Source organism: Hevea brasiliensis, chromosome 6 (genome assembly GCF_030052815.1).
Source record: "Hevea brasiliensis isolate MT/VB/25A 57/8 chromosome 6, ASM3005281v1, whole genome shotgun sequence".
Lineage (NCBI taxonomy): Eukaryota > Viridiplantae > Streptophyta > Magnoliopsida > Malpighiales > Euphorbiaceae > Hevea > Hevea brasiliensis.
The window spans coordinates 101,269,635-101,290,416 of NC_079498.1; the positions used below are offsets into that span (position 1 = coordinate 101,269,635).

A 20,782-nucleotide genomic window follows, 5' to 3' on the forward strand; every position below is an offset into this window, starting at 1 on the left:
CATTGCGTCATAATCTGATGCTCCAATTCTCAGATCTCCATTAAATACGAAAGGCACAAACTATATACAAAGCCTGATATATAAGTCTAAATCTATTTAGTATGAGGGGAGAAAATGTGGGCGATGGTAAGTTCTCACGTTTGAATTAACGTGCGAAAAAAAATGTTGGCTTTTTCTACTTTTAATCGTTTGTGAAAAAAAGCAGTGCCCACTCCAACTGATTGAGGGTGACTAGCATCTTTATGGTTTATTTGTCATGCTAGAGTAGCTCTTTTGCCTTTTGCATCCCTTGACTGCAAGCAAATACATTGTTAGCACCAACCTCCATATAAAGAAGACAGAACAAAAATGCATGAAAACGTCACACTAGAGTAAGGGAGGAACCTGAGCAGCAGCAGATTTCTTTGAATCCAAAAACTGGCTATAAATACCATATAGTCTCTGCTTCTCAGATTCAGAAGTAGATGGTCTTGCTTTGGAAGCAATAGACTTCAACAAGGCATCAGTTATAATTGGCATTCTCCCAGGTATGCTGCTGTCACCACGCAAGTGTTCATGAACTGCTGCAAGCTGTGCATCTGACAGAAGAGCTTGTAGGTCGGCTCCGCTAAATCCTTCTGTCATAAAAGCTATGGCATCCAAGTCAACATCATTGTCCAATGGCAGCTGCATATAATTTGCATAAAACAAACATGAGAGATCTTTTTGGTGGATTTCCCCTCAGAAGTCAGGGTGAAAAAAATATCCTTAAAACTAGTATGACAGCATGTAGAAACTAGTTGCAAAAGAGGAGAGAGAGGGGAAAGTAAGAGGGAGAACATATTTAAATCTGGCAGTATTACTGACCTTTCTAGAAAGAACGTTAAGGATGTCCAGCCTCTCCTGCTGAGATGGAAAACCACAGAAAAGAAGTCGATCTAACCTACCAGGCCTAAGCAATGCAGCATCAAGTAGATCTGGTCTACTGCTTGACAAAAGTAAGTGCACAAGCATGTGAACAAGCACAAATGAGAGAGAGAGAAAGAGAGAGAGAGAAAGAGAGCAAGAGCAGAAACAGTAAAATTTCAGGTAAATTCATCCTATGGTTGTATCCGTTAAATACTTGCATAATTTCTGTCTTCACAAAATGGTTTGCTTAATCGTATTGTCCCTTTTATACTGCAAGTCCATATATTCCAGAAAAGAGATGGAAGATAGCACTTGTATTGAGGATTTTCCTTTTCAATGTTATCTTCTGGCCTATTCTCTGCTTGTCACTTCCTTTCCTAAGTTTGGTGAGATTTGAACATAACATCCATTCATCTCTTGCCATTTACACTGAAGCTCACGTGTTGAATATCATCTAATAGCACACCATATATATAAAATAAAAATATTTGATATACAATGAAAGCAAATGAACTTTTTTGTATATTCCAGGAAATATAATATTTCCCCAAAAAAAAAAATGTAGCACACATGCACTCAAATACTGTTATCACATAACTATCTAATCCAGTAACTGTTTTATGCAATTGAAAAGGCTATAGGGTGCTAATTGCAAAGTAATATTTAAATTACAAGTTAAACTACAAAGAAAGGAATCTTTCCCCTCATATTAATATGCAGTAATTAGTTTCAAGTGAGGAATTTCAAATAACAACACATCAACAGAGAAGGAAACTAACCTTGTTGCAGCAAATACGAAAACACCAGTTAATACTTCAACGCCATCTAATTCAGTGAGAAACTGAGAAAGAAAGGAATGTTATAATGAGAAACTTAATTATGAAAAGAACATGGAAAGGACAAGCAAGTATGAAACTGACTTGATTAACAACACGATCAGTAACTCCAGTATTGTCATGCCCTCTTTTTGGGGCAATGGAATCAAATTCATCAAAAAAGAGAAGGCATGGTGCTGCTGCTGCAGCTTTTGAAAAAATATCACGAACCTGGATCAAAGCAAGGGCATCACTGGCAGATATTTAGAATTAAGTTTGTGCCAGAAAACTACCAAATATATTTTGAGTTAAAAACACACTAGCTACGGATCTTGCCGTTTCAAATGTCACTAATGGAATCACATGATCAGTTGCAGAACAGTATCAAAAAAGTATTGCAAATTTAACTAACATTTGTTCAGATGTCTTATTTCCCTGTATTTCTTGTAACTTTTGAAGGTGATAAAATAAAATCCTTTGCTTATTGGTTCCATAGGAATATTTATTGACATCCAAATTTTTTTTTTCAACCAAAAACAGATAATGTTGTTATATATATATATATATATATATATATATATATATGCATACAAAGAGAGAGAGAAGATAAACTTGCTAAATAGCCCACTTAATACCAGTAAACTAAGAAATACATTTATTAAACTACGTAGAAGTTAAAATCCATAAAAGAAGTGTAAGGAATGTAGATAGGACCTCCCCTCACCAAGAATAAGAAGTGCTTGGATCACTCCTTTGGACATAGGGATGAAGTGCCTACGAGAATGTAGGTGTACTAGCACCACTTCACCCCTTTGCATATACGTACATACATAGCACCTTGGCAAATCCTTGTACATGAAAACTCTTCTTATATTACACATCATAGTAAGTGCTTTTCAACTTTGTTAGGATTGACACATATCCAAAATGAGATCAAGTTAAAAAATCAATTCAGTTCTATAATCCTAAACCACCACAATCCAACCAAGTTGCACCCCCTAATTTCTGATAAAATTATGAACTGTACTGTTTCCTTAAAACAGTCTCCTATCTATACACTGATAACATTCAGAATCATACAAGTCATAGGCATAAATGTTATGCAAGAAACAAAAGCACAGATCAATGAACATCAAAACACATAAAAAGCTTATGGGACTAGCATAGGCATGTGCATTACAAAATATCATGGAGATGTCAATAGACAAAACATATCAAAAACTACAATAAGTAACTGCTCTCTTACAGCTTGCTCAGAAGCACCAATATATTTGTTCAACAGTTCAGGCCCCTTCACTGATATAAATCGTAGCGAACATGCAGCAGCCGCTGCACCAACAATGTGAGTCTTGCCACAACCAGGAGGACCATATAAGAGAACATTTGATCGCAACCTTAAAGGAGCTTGAGCAAATACATTTGGGAACTTTGAAGGCAGTTCAATCATCTACAATTGGAATAGAGTAAAAAACAACAAAAAAAAAAGAACATATAAATAAAATGAGAATTCCAATCCTATATAGAACAACAAAAAAGGGGGGAAAATAAAGAAATCAACTAATTAGAGGATTCAAATTTGTCTGGGGCACCAGTAAAAGTTAAAACTAACCTGATCAAAATTTTCATTGATGTTTCAAAGGCAAATTGTTTAACAGAAAATCAACTCAAGAGTACACAGTGTCAGTACAGTTCTAAACCATCTCTAATTAAATAACAAGTAAACAACAGGCCAAAAAAAAAAGGATCAATCAAAATGCAATCCTGTTAAAAAATGAAAGGAAAGCCAAGCCATGAACCAAGCAAAAAAGGAAGAGTACATCAAACTGCCTCACTCATATTTTCCTTCATAAAATGAAAAGCAGTTCACTTATGTCATTACCAGTTCCTTAAGATGTTGAAAAGAAACAATTTGAAAAAAGTTGTTTAGTTGTTTTGGAGTTCTTATGATTAAAACATGTCAAATTTAACTTTCAACCCACTATCAATACTCACTAAATTATATATTTAAGGAGATGCTTTTCTTAACAGTAGTTCAAATATCAATACCAAACCGACTCAAGCAATTTTATAATGAAGAAATCACCAGGACTGGAAAGAATCAATCCAAAGCAGAGATCACACAGCAAGAAGATTAAGTAAAATCAAATTAACTATATAATGGGCAAACCATTACATATAACAAAAGGGTCAGTTTATGAAAGCAAATTTCATTCCGGAATAATTAAAAAAAAAAAAAAAAACAGTTAGACACTATTGCACCTATATTTATTCCATAATTCCACCATAACTACACATTCAACTTGCAAATGAGACTGCAGTCTCATTCAACATTGCAGGCAGGCTAAGAATGCAATTATGGTTTTGGCAACTAAAAGTACTTTAAACAAAATGCTAGAAAGTAGAAAACATGCATGCAAACCTTTTAATCATTAATTATACCTCTTTAATAGCATTTGTTATGTCCTTCAGACCACCAACATCATCCCACCCAGCACGACCACCTTCGGGAGCAGATTTAGTAATGTCACGCATGGCAACTGGAAGGAAATCATGCATTGCTCGAGAAAAATCATCCCTGACCAAAGTGGGAACCTCATGCTTTTCCGAAGTATAATGAGAAGGCAGAAAGCGTCCAATTGCAGCATGTACAGTTCTATCAACCAAAATTTCCTAATACAAAGAAACTGATTCATATTAAAAATTCAAACTTCACATGACAGCAAGTCATTAAAAGAACAACTTTTAACTTTAAGTCTTTCTCACACAGACTTTACACCTAGGGTTAAGTACTTCACAGCCCCTGAATTTCACCATAATCACCAGTAGGTCCCTAAGGTTTTAAATTAGAACTATGAAATCCTTGTATTTTGATTTTATTAATTTATTTACGGTATATTGCATCTGTTAAGATTTTAGAGTATTTTTCTGTTAGACAACCTTAGTGAAATCTCTAAAATAATCCTCCTCGTTATTCTCTTTTACTCTTTTTCTTTCTCTAACATTTCTCCTTTTACCTACCTTTTTTCTTTTATTCTTGTCCTTTTTTTTAAGTTCTTTGGATTTGATTTTTAAACAGTGGTAATCTCATGCTTCAAGTGAGTTTCAGCAAGCATTGTTTAATTTGTTTAAACAATTAATTTTAAAATTAAAATTATAACTGGAATAACATTGATTTTTAAATTTAAAAGGCTTCTAATATCAGTCTATCATATAAAATTAATTTTTTAAAAATAAAGTTTTATAGTTTTTAAAATAGAAATATCTTTTTTTTTTAGAACACCACGTGGACAAAAACTTAAAATATAATATATTGATTTCTTGGCTCAATTGTTTTTTTTCTTTTCTTTTTCCTTTTAATATTTGTCATCATTTTCTTTGGTTTGTTGATGTAATCTATAAAGTAAAATTTTCTAGTTTAAAAAAATTATTGGTTTTGTTTAACTATGTTGGAGCCTTTTTTAATAAATGCTTTTAATTGGAATTTCAAAAACAAAATAATAGAGCTAATTTTTGTATAATAGAGGGATGTAATAATTTGAATTTAAAATGAAAATAGAAGGATTTCATAATTCGAATCTAAAATCACAGGGACATGCTTGTAATTATGGTCAAACCTAATGGGGTATAAAGTAATTAGCCTTTAAACTTATCCTAATCATTTTAGGAACAAGAGACAATACGCTTAAAAAGCATTTTTTTGGCATAAAGCATCCATGGAATTAACCATGATAATGAAAAGCATAAAGAAATTGCCAATACACAAATAACATACGAGAATTTTGTCCACATTCAGATCTATCAGCCAATTTTAGATCTAATTTAACCATTACAATACACAGAGAAAGCCAACATTCAGATCTATCGGCCAAGGGGCAGCAATATCACTTCAATTTATATGAGAAGCAAACCACTTCACATTAATAATTCATCAACCAATTCATGTGCAAGGGTAGTTAAGTACTTCCTTTTTCTTATCTTTCTTCCAATAAGTAAAAGATTTCCTGAACTTTCACTGACAGCAATGTGAGAAAATAAAATATATGAATAGTTGTCTCATGTCACTGCATCAAGATGCTTATTTCCAGTAGCTTGTTCATGATCATGCATCATGCTTCTTTCCTACCACTGATACCCTACCAATGGTCAATGTTTTAACCTAGTGTTCTATAGTCTAGCAGAATGATTGGCCTTTGTTATTTATACATTTTTCCATGATATGAAAATGATGGTAAATGCTTCATTTTGAAAATTGTATAAGCATCTTCCAGAAGGCACAAAGTAGAGTATGCATAAGAATGAAGAACTACCCACCATCAGGGAAATTAAAAAGAATAAAAGCAATATTGCAATTTGAATCAAGGTGAAGACAAATACCAGATCATATGCATCATAACCATCACATTTGGCAGCTACATCTAACAAGATATGTTCAGAACACTGAAGGGAACGCCTCTGGATTTCATGCCTTAGTATAGCCTGGCGTTCTGAGGCAGCAGGAGCAGGCAGTTGCACATGAAAGTCGAACCGACCTGATAACAACCAGCACAATACCAGCATATTAAATAACTAACATAGGAGAACACGGAAACCCTAAGAAACCAATTTCTTCCATGAGCGAGAAACATAAAAGGACAAACCTGATGAGCTTAATGACTGTGGAATATTCTCCAGAGTCTGCACGGAAGCTATAAAAGCAAGCGGTCCAATTCCACATGAGCACTTCCTTTTTTCCTGTTCAATGAAATATTAATTAACTGATGAGGATTGAGGTAACAAAATGTGAAACTAGCAAAACCATGTCATACTAACATTGGGAATCAGAAAAGGTTTACATAAAAGTGGCAACTCCAGAAACCAGTACAAGAATTAGAAAGTAATTGTTTTCAACGTGTATTTTCACTAGATTCATAAGCCATGACACACAAAAACAGACTATGTCCCATAAATAGTATAGTGGAGGTCTAAATATGGTCGATTGAATTTAGGAAAATTCCAATGGATAAAGGGAAAGAGATGATGAACTCTGTTATTCTTATTATCATTACAAAATATCCACCTTCGGTTTTACTTCCCCATCAAAAATAGTGAGCTGAAGGTGATCACTTGTGTAGTCTGTTCACCATCCAACTCTAGCAAACTAACATGACATATTGACCACAATATCAAAGATCTAAAACTAGAAACTTCCAATGAAATGGAAACAAAAAGGCCAAGATGCGATAAGGCAGAAAATGAAAACAGGATGATAAAATAACAAGCAAATACTGTCCATGAAAATTTTGGATGATGAAAGTTCATTTTGCTAGACATTCAGTTGTAAAGTCATCTAGAAGGTTCAAGTATTTTACTTGCCATGCTTTCTCTATCATGTATTGAACCACGTAGTCCATAGCTATAACTTCAGGTTGAGAATCTGCTATTATACTAGCCAATTCACCATATAACAGTCCATTTACTGAAGTTGGGTGGTGGGCAAAACCATTTCACTAAAACTCACTAGCACATAGGGAAAAAATAACAGATATGCAGTTAATCTCAACAAGAGCATACCAATTTTCAGACAAAATAAGAAGATTCCATTGAAGGTAGAAGAATGAGAAGTAGTAATAATACTAGTAATGTTTTTAAACGGTATCAACTCAGAAAGAAACATGGTCAAAACAGGTATTCTCTAATAAGGTTTGCTCCCGAGTTAAAGTGAAGCAAAAGAAGATCTACTATTAAGACCTACATCTGTACTGCTCCCAACTTGGGGTCCTAAAACTCAGCTAGTCAGCTGCCACAACTTGGAGCTTCAGTATAACCTTTATGCAAAAAGTAATCCATCCACTTGGACTTCACAAAATTGTTCCACCCAAAACCCTATTTCGGCATGACTATATTTGTAGCTTTCCACAAAATAAACTTAGAAATGTATAATGAAGGTTTAACAAGATATTCTCTCAAAATTTTGCTCAAATGCTTTCTTTTCTCTTAAATATTTTGCTTGAGGGATTCTTTTGTAAGCTTATTCCACTAAAAGTAATTTATGCAACCAAAAGCGAGAAAAGATGCCATTAGATTAAATTTTCACAAAGAACCAATTTCTCTCTACCCATTTGAATGTCATGCTGGCATTATCAATAGAACCAAATAAATGACAAGCAACAAGTTTTAACAAAATTCAATAAACCATACACTTGCAACAACTTCAGTACTACCATTACAAGTATGAAGGGACTACACTACAACCAAGACAGAGTTATTACCCCATATTCGTCCATAATTTCTGTGAGAAATTTTGTAAGAGCAACAACAGAGGTTAAAGATTGATGTCCTTCTGAGTCAGAAGAGGACGAAATAATGCTATCAAGATCATCAAAGATGATGAGAGAAGGTGCATGATCCAAAGCTTCAGATATGTAAGCAGAAAGTGCTTGACGAATGGTTGAGGCTTTTTCTAGAGCAAGTCCAGAGCACCCTACAAACACTCTGCAAGAGCCCCATATTAGAGTAATATATAACAAACAACACTAGAATTACACTCATGGACCCTATCACAGTTGAATAAATTCACATGAAGCAACACAGATTAGCACTTGATTTGTTTATCAGTAAAAATAACCCAAAGAATACAAGCAAACAAGGAAATTGCATAAATGTGTTGGAAAGATTGCTTACGTGTGTGCTAAAAGGTCTTCACATTCTTCAAGGGATTTTGCAACTGCTCTTGCTAAAATAGTCTTACCAGAACCCTAATAGAGAAACACCAAGAATTTAAATTGCCAACACATTAATACATTTGTTTTAGTTGTAAAGTGCAAAAAAGATTAAATGACAGAGTATACTTAGAATATTCTTAACTTTGTTTCTTTTGTGCACAAGAAAAGAGAATCCTTAGTTTAGGTAGTACATATAGAACGTAGAACATATAACAAATAGCTAATAAAATCCAGAGTTAAAACTCAAATGCAATTTAGAATACATAGGATATTTACCCAGAAAAATTGGATGGTAATTTATTCCATATGATAGAAACAGGGCACCCATTTGAAGGGATCCATTAATTGTCAATGGCATTTAAATTACTGATAAATATTGAGCTTCTTTTCCATGCCAAATATTAAACGACATAAATTACAACCACCAAAGAAATGAACTTACACGAGGTCCATAAATCAGAACATGTCCAGGGAGAGGAAGATTGTAAGTAGTGAATAATATCCCAGAAGTAGGAGACAACAACACCTTAATTCCTGCAATCAAATCAAATTGCATATCAGGGGAACTAAAGATTTTTGCCAGGGACAGAAGTAAATATTGTTTAATTCAGCCTGCATGTGATACATATAAGTGGTAGGAAAATTTTTTTGTGACGAAAGCTATATTGATGACGAGAAAGAAAAGTACAAAGCAGCAATAAGAAATCCTCATTCAAGCACAACAATATGTTTGCAAATGCATTTAGTGCATAGACAAAACACAATTTCCAGCCACAACATTATGAGTGAATCTAAAGCAAGAATGAAGAATGTTGCTTTCTAAATCTTGAATCAAGCTTTCAAATGTCCTAACTTTCATGTTTATCGAGTGTTCTGTTCGTCAATATGCGGACAGAAAAAACTAATCAATATAGATTAGTCCATTTTACGCTTATTGACTGTAGAAGTTCCATTTGATGAGTATATTTCCCTAACATCTACAAGCAAGTGTAAGGAATTTAAAGAGAAATGCCTACTGTTAATTACATCAGTAGCAGTAGTCCCCATCCAGCTCAAGGAAGATAGATTTGCACTAAAGCCTTTCACAGAGTTTCTCTCCTTGAGAGTATAAAGGGATACAGGGTCACCCAACTTTAGTTTTCCAAACAATTCCATGCCTGCTGAATTTTCCTTTTTGCTTTCATCAAAGGCAAGCTTGTATGAGTTAACTTTTCTGCCATGTAGCAATTCCCCAGAAATGGTCAGCAAAAAGAGAAATTCAAGTGGCATCTCACCAATGTTTTTTCTGTTTTCGAGTGATCCATTTGAATCCTGTACCTTAACCTTCCTATCAGACTCAAAGTCACATCCTTTCACTTCAAAGTGAAGTACAGTTTCTTTTCCTAAAATTAGTGAATTAGCTTCCAATCCAGAAGCTGAAGCAATAGCATCAAGTTGTGCAAGAAACCAAGCTTGAAGAAGTCTTCTTAATCCCTGTCTATTGTCAGACTGAAAAGAAGTATCTACATCCCCTTTACAAGGAAAGTCAGATGAAAGAGCAACAAGAATTTTCTCATGGATTGAACAATCTACAGTACCCATATAGGTGCCTGAGATGGTTTCTGAAAGCATGTTACTTGGCTTTTGACTTCTATGGCTATCAAGCACTTCTAGACCATTATTCACAATAGGCTTATCCTGTCCAGGCATCTTAAAGTAGCAAGGAGAAAGTGACAGAGAGGAAATATCTTCCTTCAAATCTGAACTGCAAATCTTTAAATAAACCCCTGCAGGCAAGAAAATAGTCTCAATCCAGAAGCTGAACATTACAAATGAAATAGCAAAACTAAATTATCGAACTATCAAAAAATAAGGAAAAGGAATGTGAATGCCCATATTTCAATAATCAATCAAAAGAACAAGCTAAAATGAATTCTCTTGAATGAATTGAGGGGTTAACATACATGAGTGTAGGCTTGCTTTTAAATACAGACAAAGAGACTGTGCTATTATTAGATGTCCTTCACCCACTGAATCTGAAAACAAAATGTGAACCATTGCTTGGCGATATTCTTTCTTGTCAATCAAAGTGTCATTGTTAACTTCCTTAAGGGCAGAAGAGATTTTCTTCTTCATAACATCGCTTTCAGGTGTTCTTATGACCTCTTTTGATGATAATCTTGGTACAACAGTAACCAACTGAAGAGAGTTCAGTGAAAGTTTTTTGGCAGTTTCAGGATGAATGTAAGCAATAGAAGTGAGCACAACACCCAGCTCAACACCTTTGACCTCACTTTTGTGGAAGAATCTTCTATCTGGATCCTGAAGACGCAATAATGCCTTTGCAATATTAAACTTTTCAGTAGATGACTGTACCAAAATATCTTGTTTGTTCACATCGGTTTTGCGTCTCTTTGGAGCAACTGCAACTTCAGTTCCTGGCACAAGTTGAACTGAGAATAATCTCATGGGTCAGTCATAACTCTGTAAACTATAAGAAATCCAATTTATGCAATCAACCAAGTTTCTCTAATACAACACACTGCACAAACTAAGAACATATAAATTTTTGTAAATAAAATCCACTTGTTACAAAAATATATAAAGGTAAATTTGTTATCTTCATTACTGGGAATATAAAGAAATAGGTTTCTTTACATTTGAGAATCTGACAAGAAGTGAAACCCAAGAAAAGTCAACTGACTCACTACCTAGAACCATATCCAAAGGCAGCAGATTATAACAGCCTGCATTACAGGGTACAGAGGAAGAAGTGCAACAATTTCTTTGAGGCAACAAAGCACTTGGAGACTCCAGTGCAAGAAAATTGAAACTACCATGAATTGCAATTTCTTTGGGGAAAATTATGCAAAAATTGAATCTTGAATTCATAAATTGATGCAGGGGTTCTTATAAATGGAGACAATTTACCATGTAATTCATAATTAGATCAACTAGCAATCCACTCTGAAACTAAATTTTATTGATAACATGGGCCTCATTATGAAGTGATACAACAAGTACTACCACTACTACTACTACTACCACCAACAACAGAGGTTATGAATGAGGAAAAATGGTAATTAGTTTTCATGGTAACATCATCGTGTTGCATAGCTTCAATGGAACTCAGTACCAAATGAACAAATTTCATGAGAGGGGAAGCTGCACATCATCTTACCCACCACGTTCTTGGGAAATGTCGAAACCACAAGGAATGTGATGGTGGTATGGCCATGCAGCCACAAAGGAAATCTCATTGCTTGATGGACAATCCTGACCTGTGTTAGCAAAGAAAAATGCCAAGTTGTAAACTTTTGTCAAATTGGACTAAAGGTATTCAGTCATAGGATTCAACAGAGCCATCATATCCACATGAAAGTTACTTAAGGAAGACACTTCACATAAACTCCAAGGGTATTTAAAGAACTCAACCAGGAACTGTATGAAGCCATTTGTTTCTAGTTTCTTCCCAGAAAGCCTTAAGCTTGTGCACGATACAATGTGGAATTGACGATATATAAATAAGTTATCAAATTTGACTTTCAGTTCTCTCTGGTTAAACCAAAAGGAGCAGTATGCAAACTAACCAATCCCGTATTCTTCATTCTCAATCCTTTCTTCTTTCACAACAAGAATAAAATGATCATAAGGTTAACATAATGGTGATTCTAATATAAATAAAACTTAAGCGAGGATTCAAGGAAGAAAAAAAAAAATCCCCAATACATATCAATGATAACAGAAATTCATATACTAAAAGTACGATTCAGAAACCTAAAGGCGACGCTATAATTGTACATTGTTGTCAGAAAAAATTGCATTGCTTTAATGACTTCTAACAACACTCTCTCCTTAATTAACATCAATTAATGGGAATATAATCTTAAGCGAAAGTAAATTGGAGACACCAGATACCAACAGGTGTGACTACCTGCTTTAATATGGCAGCCTCAGCTTCCTCTGAGTTAAGTTCCAACACTTCCCAATCATCCTCACTACTGGGCTCTATAGTAACTAATGTAGCACTTGCCACATTGGAAACAGCTCTGACTTGAACACTAATATGGTCCGGCAAGGAAATGCAATCCGCAAACTGTCGAGAAACCTTCCGTGACAGAAACATTGAAAATTAGAGCTAAATACGCAATTGTACAAAAGCAACCTATAAATTTGAGGAAATGAAATGAGAGAGAGGAAGTACCTCAATAGCGGAAGAAGAGGAGGTAGCGCCAGACCAAGCCACAACCCATTTGTCATTTGCGCTTGGAGAGCGAAGTTCGAGGGTGAGGACTTGAGGGAGGATGCCACCAGGGCGGGTGGATTCGAGGGTTTGGATTAGTTGCAAGGGGAGGGATACAAAACAGTTCTCGATTCCACCCACATGCCTCAGTTCAAACTCCATAGAAAGACGAAGAAATAAGAGAATCGGATAGGGAAGCGTGTAGAGGAACGAGAGAGGTGTCTGGACAAGAGGGGAGTAATCGCCGCTTGAAGACGCAGTTCTCTCTGTAGCCGTAGCTGTATTTTATGCAGAGTGACGGAGGAGGAAGATGGAGAGAGCCCAACTGACTGTTTGCGTCTTTCGAGGTTTTCTTAAAAAAATGTAAAATATATATATATTTTTTTTATTTTGTATAATTTTTTTAATTTTATCTTTTATAAAATTTTAACATTTGTTTTTACAGAATATAAAAAAAAAATGAATAATGTTCACTTTGTGCCTCCGTATTCATATTTATCGGAGCGATTTAATTTAATTTATTTTTAATTTTTAATTTAATTTAATTTAATTTATTTTTAATTTTTAATTTAATTTAATTTAATTTATAAATTTTAATTTACGTTTAAATTAGTTTAATTAATAAAATTATTTAATTATTTTTTTAATTTTAAAATATTATTTTTATATTGTATAATTAATTAATAAAAATAAAAATATTATTTTTATTATTTAATATTATTAATTAAATTGAAAATATAAAAAAATATTTTTATATTTTTATATAATTAATTAAAATTAAAAATTATTACTATTTTAATTAATAATATTAAATAATAAAAATAATGTTTTTATTTAATTAATTATATAATATAAAAAATAATATTTTAATATTAAAAATAATTAAATATTAAATAATTTATTTAAATAAATTATTTAATATATAAACAAATTAATTAATTAATTACACAATATAAAAATAATATTTTAATATTAACAAAAGTCATTTTTTAATATTATTTAAATAAAATAATTAAATATTTTAAAAATGATATTAAAATATTATTTTTATATTATATAATTTATATAATTAAAATATTAAATAAATTATTTTTATATTATATTTTAATATTAAAAAAATAATATTTTATTAATCGAGTTAATTTAAGCATAAATTAAAATTTTATAATTAAATTGAATCAAAAATTAAAAATATACTAAATTAAATCTCCCCAATAAATACGGAGCAAATTTAACCTTATCCCAAAAAAAAATTAAAACTTTGTTGGAACTTGGATGATTTTTGTAATTTTTTGGATTATTTTGTATTATAATTACAATAATATATCATCATATACTATATTTTTTATTACAATTTTTTTTAATAATGATTATTTTTAAAAAAATCGTTACTTAAAAGCAAAATTTATAAATATAAAAATGAAAAATTTCTCTCTTAATGCTTAAAATCGCTTTAAATAAATAGATCAATTTAAAATTATAATTTATAAGTTAATTTTATGGTTCATGAGCTAAGACTTAGAAAAAAAAAGAACAAAACTGTGCGTTTTGTGTAAACACTTTACGGCTGATGGCTCCTCCACTAATTCTACACCGTTCGATTTAAACGGTGATCTCCACTAACACGCGTCACCACTGCCCACCCCACTGCCCAACCCCAATCTGTCTCTCTCTCCTTCCATCTCGGTCGTCTTCACTGATCAGCTTCTGCATTTTGCTTCACCAGTTCTTGGTTCTCACTGCTACTTACTTTCTTCTCAGCTCTCCAGAAGCCATGAGTACTTTCTCTCTTCTCCTTTATTCATACATATATATATATATATATGGTTTCATATTCCGTTTTGAAACTTATTTCTTGGAATTTTACAGGTCTAGGCAATAAGATCAAGTTCGGAGTCGAAGGTATCCACGTATTTACTCTTTTTTTTTAATTAATTTTGACATTTTAGCTTTATCTTTATATATGATTTTATCTGTTTACAATTATTTCTGCGTTAACTAAAATCAGGATATGCAAGGTTCAGTCGTTCCGTCTCAAGAGTCGCTCGTCCAAAAGACGAAGTTAAGGTGCTTTTAATCTTTTCTTTTTCTTCTTAAATAATTATTTTTCATTCAATTTTCTAACAATTTATGTGTAAGCTGTTTGTTATTAATGGTAAAAATTTAAATTATTGTTAATATTTGCTGGAAAAGGATATTAATTTCTAGTTATTTCAGATATTTACGCATGGAAATGTTCATAAGCTCAAAACAAAGTCTGTAAGGGTTAAGCAATTGACATAACTAGCCTTTGGCATTTAAACTGTGAACCTCGAAGTATAAATTTTATGTTAGATCTTTGTTCTTTTATTTTAACCAATGTCAGCTTTAGCGTGTGCATGCAGGCGTGTGTATACATATATATAGGATTTACAAGTTTTGGATGTTGAGGTAGACATGGTATGTTACAGAGTTGAACTGCGAAAAAGAATCCATATATAGCCAATCCCATCTAGTTTGGGATTAAGGCAAGATTTTGCTGGTTGTCTTTTTCTTTTTCTCCTTTTCTAGTCAACACTAGACGTGTTAGGTAGAAATTAAGCTGAAAACTTTGTAAGTTTTAATTAGTTATGAAAATGTTTCAATTTGTGCTCCGGTTGCAGATGCATGGTAGGGAAAAAAGTGTTAAATGGTATGTTTCTGAGGAATAATGTAAGCGGTTTGAGTAGGAGAAAATGAAAAAAAAAAAAAAACTGTTGGCAAGTCCTAAAGTTAATGATCTTGTGAGACAGGCAATAGTGACAACAACAACAACAGGAACAAAACTTGGTCGAGCAACATCTTGGGGATAACTATTATGGTTATAGGAAGAAATTCAACCCAATGGTGATGTGATTATAAAATACATACCTGAAATACTGGTTTTCAACTTGGAGGAATTGCCTTGAAGAGGCAGATAATTTTTTACATTATATGGCCATGAGCGCATAGGCAGTTGAAAAGTTTCATTAGTTGGAGCTTTCAACAATATGCTAATTCTCCGTGAATCTTCATTTTCTGGGCAGCCAGTTGTGATTCTATATTTAGATGCATCAAACTGAAGTGATAATTTTTTTTTGCCTTTCCTGTCCTAAGTACTGGCTACTGTTTTTCATGTTTTACCATAAAATGTATTTGCTTTCATTGCATGTATATCAAGTTCTGAGGCTTATCAAAAGTGATTGAAGTAGGCTCCCAGTGGCAAAGAAGCTATGCTTTCATCGGGTTCTGTTTTGAGTGATGAACTGTGGTTGCATGTAAATGAGCATTCGTAGTTTTAACCTTATATAATAAACCTTAAGCTGTTATGCATAGTTTTAAAATCCCACAGAAGGTTATAGTGGGTTTTTGGCTCAGATTCTCAGGTTTCATTCTTTGAAACTTTTTAATTGTAACTTATCATTGTACAATTTTGCTTTCAAATTATTTGCAGACCCTTCCAGCACTACCCTACTATCTTGCAAAGCATGACCAGGAAACAGTGGGATCTACTGGCATAAACTCTTTAAGAATGCTTGCACTCCTTGGGGCTGGTATTACAGGGATTTTGAGTTGTGCCACTATAGCTGCTTGCTCTGATGAGGCAGAACATGGCTTGGAATGCCCTAACTATCCATGGCCTCACAAAGGCATACTCAGTTCATATGACCATGCTTCGTAAGTTGATTGACACTTTTGCCGATTTGTTTATTTCTTTTTTTTTTTTTACATGGCACTGAAAACTAGTTTAAATTTAAGGCTCCAAATTGGCTCAACTTTATAAAAATGAACAATTGCAGGTTTTTTTTTTTTGGCTATAATTTTGATGGTAGGAAACATATTTAGTTTTTTCGTTTTCCTAAAAGCTTTAAGAAATAACTGGATTCTTCGTTGAAAGTTTCCTATCTCCTGGTTGTGATGAAAGCCATAAATTTATTATTTTTAATTGTTAGTTTCACTATTTAGCTAGTTTTAATTAATATTTTTAGTCACTTGTTCTTGACAGGATTCGCCGCGGTCACCAAGTCTATCAAGAAGTCTGTGCATCGTGCCATTCAATGTCCCTGATATCATATCGTGATCTTGTGGGTGTTGCATACACTGAAGAAGAGGTAAAGGCTATGGCGGCTGAGGTTGAGGTTGTTGATGGACCAAATGATGAGGGTGAAATGTTCACACGCCCTGGAAAATTGAGTGACCGTTTTCCTCAGCCATATGCCAATGAACAGGCAGCCAGATTTGCTAATGGAGGGGCATATCCTCCAGATCTAAGTCTCATTACCAAGGTACTTTTAGTTCTGTGCACTATGAAATAGAATGGTGTCATCTTGTATCTCTCAAGTCTCAGTCTCTAACAGCTTGCCTTTTCAGGCCCGTCATAATGGTCAGAACTATGTATTTGCTCTTCTAACTGGTTACCATGATCCTCCTGCTGGTGTCTCGGTAATTTCTGCTTTCCTAAGCGATTATAATTTTCTTACAAGTAGAAAAAGGATGCATGTGTTTTTGTTTTTGTTTCTCCATGCACATTGTCACATATTTCCAGTTCAATCATGGGGCTTTTTTTTTCCTATTTATGTGGTTTTATTTATAGTATGAATGGTAAAATTATTGTTATTGTCTCTTGAGTTTCTTTGAGAAAATGAATACAATATATGGCTTTGTTTCCTGTGCTTTTATAATTTTCACCTACACCACTGAAAGCCTAAAATTCATGAGGACTGAAATACATAGAACATGGTTAAAACATAATATAATATGAACCAAATTGTTAAGATATGATAGAATAAGTCGTGCATGCTGATGATTGTGAACTGTGTAATCTACCTGATATATCTAAGTGGCATTAGCTATGAAGTTGAAATTGGAAAAGGAACAAAAAGGGAAAGGTTCTTCCTTTTCATAATCTTCTTTTGAACGAGCTGTGCCTTTTTCTTTTTCTTTTCCTCTTGGATGAAATGATGTTGGGTATTTTGTTGGATCTTCAATTGCAAATTATTAATGGGTTTTCCATCTTGTTGTCCTGGAATTCCCTTTTTAGATTCGAGATGGGCTGCACTATAATCCTTACTTCCCCGGAGGAGCTATAGCTATGCCCAAAATGTTGAATGATGGTGCTGTTGAATATGAAGATGGTACTCCAGCAACAGAATCACAGGTAATCTTTTGAGCCTTACTTTTGTGTTCATTATTGCTTATTCCACATATAGAAGCATTGATATTATGTTCATTTCTCAATGTTGGCACAGATGGGAAAAGATGTGGTGACATTTCTGTCATGGGCTGCTGAACCAGAAATGGAGGAGAGAAAACTGGTAAGTGTTCATCAGTAAGACTGCAAATTGGGCATACTAAGTGCTAACTTGACACCTGCCCACTTGGCCTGTTAGTTTTTTATGCTGAGCTTTTATTTGAGTTAGGATTGAATTGTGTCCCGTCAATGCCATTTGACGTGAAATTAAACCTGAGTTTGTTTAGTCTAATCTTAAATTATAGGCTTGGTCTGAACACTGAACTTTACATATCCTCCTTTATTTGTGCCTTTATTTTACCATGTTCAAGAAGTTAATAACCTTTGCTTCTAGCATGATGCAACCTTATTGTAGACACAAATCCACATGATTATATAATATATTAGATGAATTGTTTAAACTTGGGGTAGCCTGAAGTCAAATTGAAACTCTTAATTCGATAGTCAGATCAGCCTGGCTTGCATTCTCATTTGATTATCAGATTGGAGCTCATATATTTATATTCACAATCAACAAATTTTCTGAATTTAACTGCAAGCTGTTTGTGTTTTGTATTACTGGTCAATGAATTTACAAGACACCTGTATAAACATAAATAGGTGGCTGTGATTCTGGATCATTGAACTTTCTTTTCCTTTTCATCATCTAGTCTAAAGCTTTCTTAAAAGCTATTATCACTGGCCTATTTGGTTCAACGTCAGGTATTAGTCATTTTAAACCAAGCCAACATTTGGATTCAGAAAAGCTAATCAGCAGTTATATGTTGTACGAATCTCTCACTTGGGGAAACAGTAAATAGCTGAGATGTGCTTTTGTGAGCTTATTTCAAATATCTATTTCTAAATTAATTTTTGTTTTATTACGTGCAGATGGGATTTAAGTGGATATTTGTACTGTCACTTGCACTTCTCCAAGCGGCTTACTATCGAAGATTGAAATGGTCTGTTTTGAAGTCTCGAAGGCTGGTGCTTGATGTTGTAAATTAGTCTACTGTCTATTAAATGGTGTGAGGCAAAATAACACTCAGTAATGCTTGTGTTAGATCTAGGTATTTATTTTTCATATGTGAGAAGATGGTAACGCGTAGATATGCCAAATTGAGATGAATCTCAAGAATAATTGCATTATTTTTTTAGGGAAAAATAAGCTGTTTTAAATGATACGCAATATGCTATCTGTTTAAATAGTATCATACAAGTGCTTGTGCTGTTAAGTAGCTTCCATTCTCAGACCCACTAAATCAAGCTATTCGAAATTAGCCATTCTCGCCTATAAAGAACCTGAATTTTAATGCACCCTTCAAAGCAGAGAAAGGAAAATCACAATATCAATAGGAACATTGGTTTCTATTAATTTGCTGCACGCTGTGCCCTTGGAGCGCTACATTTTTCACCAAACCCAAAACATACTTCTGCAAGATCAGTTTTCCCTTTGAAAACATCCATCAATTGAGGCACTTGTTCTTCATGCTTGATCACGAACGACTCTAAGAAGCTCTTGTCGGGACGTGGTAAAAACGAAAGTAAACTGATTGTTTCCTTGATCAAACCCTTTAGAAGCAAAACTTTTATAACAGAACACCTCGGGACAATCCTCTTCTCCAAACTGTAAGTTAAAACAGCTGGAGTTCTGGCTAGAACAGCAGGCTGGCAACCCATCTCATTAACAAGAAAATCCATCTTTTTCATAATTGTCTTCTCGGACAAAATCATAAACAATGGATACTTTCTGAAAGCCAACAAAATCTCATCTTCTAACAAACCCCACGTCCTAAAAACTTCTATTTTACCTTTCCATGTTATCGGGGACATTTGTGATTTCACTCCGAGTGCAAAAGCAAATACAGATTTTACAGGATTAAATCCCATCCCTATAATTTCCTTGACATTTCTACTAAATTTGTCCACATTCTGGCACATACGTTTAGGACTGCTAGTCACAAAAAGGGAGATGGTGGATTCAGGCATTCCAAGCTCTCTTAAGACCAGTAAATTGAGAGTAAAGTTCTTCTTCACGCTGGACAAATCAATTGGTGACAAGCGTATCAAAGTCTTGAATACTTTCTCATCAGAAAGAAGTAAACTTTTAAGGATATTATAAGACGGGATCAGATGCCGCTCCAAGCTCCGAAACAGGAAATCTGGATTCCCACTAATCATCTTTGGAAGGTCATTGCTAGAAACCCCTAAAGAACGAAGAAAACCAAGATTGGGCAAAACTCTTTTATTGAGATCACGCAAAAGCAAACGGGGCCGTCGCCTGACAACTTTGGAGATTTGTGTATCGGTGAGTCCAAGATCTCTGAGAAAGCTAAGGATGGAGTCCGGTTTATTGGGGCTTTTAAAGTGCAGTTCCTTAGAGACGGATTTAGCGGATTCTGGGGATAACCCACATGAATTTATGAGGTATGAAATAGTAAACGAGTCGTTATTTGATTTCAGAGGTAAATTAGATGAGAAACGTCTGGTTATGAATAATGCATCAAAAGGAAAAACACCCTGACCCAGTTGGGTCTTTGAGTCTAATAGAGTAATGCTCCTATGATTTAACCCTAATTTTCTACAGAAGACACCAAGCATCATATGGTACTGATAAAGAAACTCACCGAGTGAAATTGCTGTTCTTGTACGAATGTGCTTGATGGCGCCTTCTAAACCAGTGATTTATAAACCCAAAATTCAGAAGGACTCGCCAATAAAACCATCGATAGAGACACAAAGGTTGCCAGACCTTCTTCCAATTTTTGAGCAGAAGATGATTTCGAATTTTAGCTCATTAGAGGAACGTCATCTTATAATGGGTGTTTTTATTTGAGATAAAAGGATAAATTTGTACCTTCAAATTATAAGCGAGGGCCTTCCTTTGCTCAAATTAAGAAATTAGGGTTTGTTTGCTTTGAAGGAGACA

At 33.9% G+C, this 20,782-nt stretch overlaps 3 protein-coding genes across 4 annotated transcripts; 1 reads left to right on the forward strand and 2 right to left on the reverse strand.

Annotated features, from left to right (window-relative positions):
• Positions 1–18: 18 nt before the first annotated feature.
• Positions 19–12,964, reverse strand: LOC110635887 (peroxisomal ATPase PEX1). Its single transcript, XM_021785386.2, has 17 exons — positions 12,588–12,964; positions 12,318–12,491; positions 11,565–11,664; positions 10,348–10,836; positions 9,421–10,170; positions 8,847–8,938; positions 8,364–8,437; positions 7,952–8,174; positions 6,341–6,434; positions 6,078–6,232; positions 4,143–4,373; positions 2,950–3,150; positions 1,809–1,934; positions 1,668–1,729; positions 847–964; positions 385–666; positions 19–293 (listed from the first exon to the last, which is right to left on the reverse strand). The coding sequence occupies exons 1-17, from the start codon at positions 12,786–12,788 to the stop codon at positions 255–257; spliced, it is 3,411 nt and encodes a 1,136-aa protein (XP_021641078.2). The 5' UTR covers positions 12,789–12,964; the 3' UTR covers positions 19–254.
• A 1,312-nt stretch (positions 12,965–14,276) lies between these two features.
• Positions 14,277–19,091, forward strand: LOC110635874 (cytochrome c1-2, heme protein, mitochondrial). Its single transcript, XM_021785369.2, has 9 exons — positions 14,277–14,404; positions 14,496–14,528; positions 14,635–14,693; positions 16,078–16,301; positions 16,630–16,909; positions 16,995–17,066; positions 17,665–17,781; positions 17,873–17,938; positions 18,745–19,091. The coding sequence occupies exons 1-9, from the start codon at positions 14,401–14,403 to the stop codon at positions 18,859–18,861; spliced, it is 972 nt and encodes a 323-aa protein (XP_021641061.2). The 5' UTR covers positions 14,277–14,400; the 3' UTR covers positions 18,862–19,091.
• Positions 19,092–19,202: 111 nt separating this feature from the next.
• Positions 19,203–20,782, reverse strand: LOC110635873 (transcription termination factor MTERF5, chloroplastic-like). Of its 2 annotated transcripts, XM_058148873.1 has the most exons (2): positions 20,481–20,782; positions 19,203–20,252 (listed from the first exon to the last, which is right to left on the reverse strand). In XM_058148873.1, exon 2 carries the CDS (start codon positions 20,032–20,034, stop codon positions 19,225–19,227), a length of 810 nt encoding a protein of 269 aa, XP_058004856.1. In that variant the 5' UTR covers positions 20,035–20,252; positions 20,481–20,782; the 3' UTR covers positions 19,203–19,224. The 2 variants fall into 2 exon arrangements, with proteins under 2 accessions (XP_058004856.1, XP_021641058.2); XM_021785366.2 differs by having other exon boundaries at positions 19,203–20,782.